Genomic DNA, 1,750 nt, shown 5'->3' on the forward strand with positions numbered 1-1,750 from the left:
GAACGGGCGAGGGCGGGGGGGGGGCGCACCCCGCTTCTCGAGACCGACGGAACCGGCAAAAGGAAGTTTGGCGATCGCCGGAGCAAACAAAGGCCGCCTTGGCAGACTCTGGACCCAGGTTGGGGGGAGCGGACAGCACCCCACTAGCGCCTGCTTTGAAGCGCTCGGGCCTGGGGCCCCGAAGGCGCGTCGGGCAAGTGTGTGTGTGTGTGTGTGTGTGTGTGTGTGTGAAATCAAAGGGGGCGGCGACCAAGTCTCGGCCTCTCCACAGGTCCTAGTTACCTGGGGAGGGGGGGGGCGCGGTGCACACGCCCTCTCAGTAGCCCCCGAACCAACTGGTGAAGTCCAGCAGCTCTCGCTCCTCAGGGCTCAGCGCCCCCTCGTAGCCGCTCTCGTCTGACGAGTAAGGCGAGTGGGGGGAGCCGGGCACCGAACTGCCCTCTCGGCCTGGGGACGACGAGTCGAAGGAGGGTGAGCCCGACGCGTATGAGCCTGAGTAAGGGCAGGGGCCCCCACTGCCCACGCACGGGGCCCCAGCCCCGGGGGTCTGCGGGGACCCGGCCGGGACGGTAGCCCCGGCGCCCAGGAAGCGCTCAGGGAAAGTGGTGCCCACGGCGTCTTGCTGAGCTAGCAGCTGCTGCAGCGCGCGGATGTACTCGACGGCGGAGCGCAAGGTCTCTACCTTGCTCATCTTCTTGCTCGCTGCGCCGTTGGGGACGTGCTGCCGGAGAGTCTGGAAGCCCAGGTTCACCAGCTTGACGCGGTTACGCTCGCGCTCATTGCGCCGGGCCACGGCCGCCGCTCCCACCCCGGGGCTCGGGTCCGTCCCGGGGGGCTGCTGCGGAGGCTGCTGAGGCTGCAACTGCAGGCCCAGAGGGCCGGGCGCCCCTGGCGCGGGAGCGGGCCGCCGCTTACAGCGCAGCAGCTCTGGGGACGCTGGCCGCCGCCGCCGGGTAGCCCTCAGGGACGCGTGGGGAGGCGCCGGGGCGGACGGAGAGTAGGCACTGGTGGCCACACAGGGTGGCAGCCTCTGACCACCCGAGTCCAGGGGGGTGCCGCGGGCTAGAGGACGTTCGGGGGGCGCCAGCTGGCTCAGCGCTCTTCCACAGACGTCCATGTCCGGTCTGGCCCGTCGGCGCAGCGGCCCCGGCCAGGGCCGCGGAGGCCACCTCCTTCGCGGGCGATGGTTACCCGCTGTGACCGGCCTGGGAGAGAGGCAGAGCCCAGCTGGGGCCCGCGAGGACCAGGCGGGCAGGACGGCCAGGTCGTTCGATCGAAGGGACGAGCAGGTGACAGCGATCTTCAGGGCAGCGCATGGGGCTCTCACGTCCCGCGCGTGCTGTCGGCGGCCAGCGGGCGCTCTCCTGCTCTCGGGATGGCTCGCTTGTTGCTGCGCTTTTCCGGGCCGCGGCCCGGGTGTCTTGTTTTTAAATGCACTTGGAGCCCCAACGCCCTCCCCCCCCCCCTTGGAGCCAAACGTGCTGAGCCCCACTGGGGCGGGCGCTCACGCCCCGATCCCCCCCTCCCCTCTCCCCTCCCTTTGGGCTTGGGTGCTGTCCAGGCGTCCTCCTCCCGGCCCCCTTTTTCATCCCCACGCGCTGGGCGCGCGCGGGGCGGGGCGGGGGCCGGGGTGGGAGGCGGGGAGGGAGGAAGGGAGGAGGCTGTCTGGGCGGCGGTGCAGGAGGCTGCGGCTGTGGCTGCGGCCGCTGCACAAGTCCCCGGAGGGTGCTGGGGGTGGGCCGCACGCGCC

The 1,750-nt window shown here is 71.6% G+C and overlaps 1 protein-coding gene across 1 annotated transcript; it reads right to left on the reverse strand.

Annotated features, from left to right (window-relative positions):
* Nucleotides 1-316: 316 nt before the first annotated feature.
* Nucleotides 317-1,250, reverse strand: ASCL2 (achaete-scute family bHLH transcription factor 2). The gene has a single exon (XM_043971862.1). The coding sequence runs from the start codon at nt 1,115-1,117 to the stop codon at nt 317-319; it is 801 nt and encodes a 266-aa protein (XP_043827797.1). The 5' UTR covers nt 1,118-1,250.
* Between the last annotated feature and the right edge of the window lie 500 nt (nt 1,251-1,750).

The sequence above is a fragment of the Dromiciops gliroides genome, chromosome 6 (genome assembly GCF_019393635.1).
Source record: "Dromiciops gliroides isolate mDroGli1 chromosome 6, mDroGli1.pri, whole genome shotgun sequence".
NCBI classification, from domain to species: Eukaryota; Metazoa; Chordata; class Mammalia; order Microbiotheria; family Microbiotheriidae; genus Dromiciops; species Dromiciops gliroides.

Excerpts from the sequence above, each read along its gene's own strand:
- ASCL2 (XM_043971862.1), bottom strand. The coding sequence starts at position 1,117 with ATGGACGTCTGTGGAAGAGCGCTGAGCCAGCTGGCGCCCCCCGAACGT.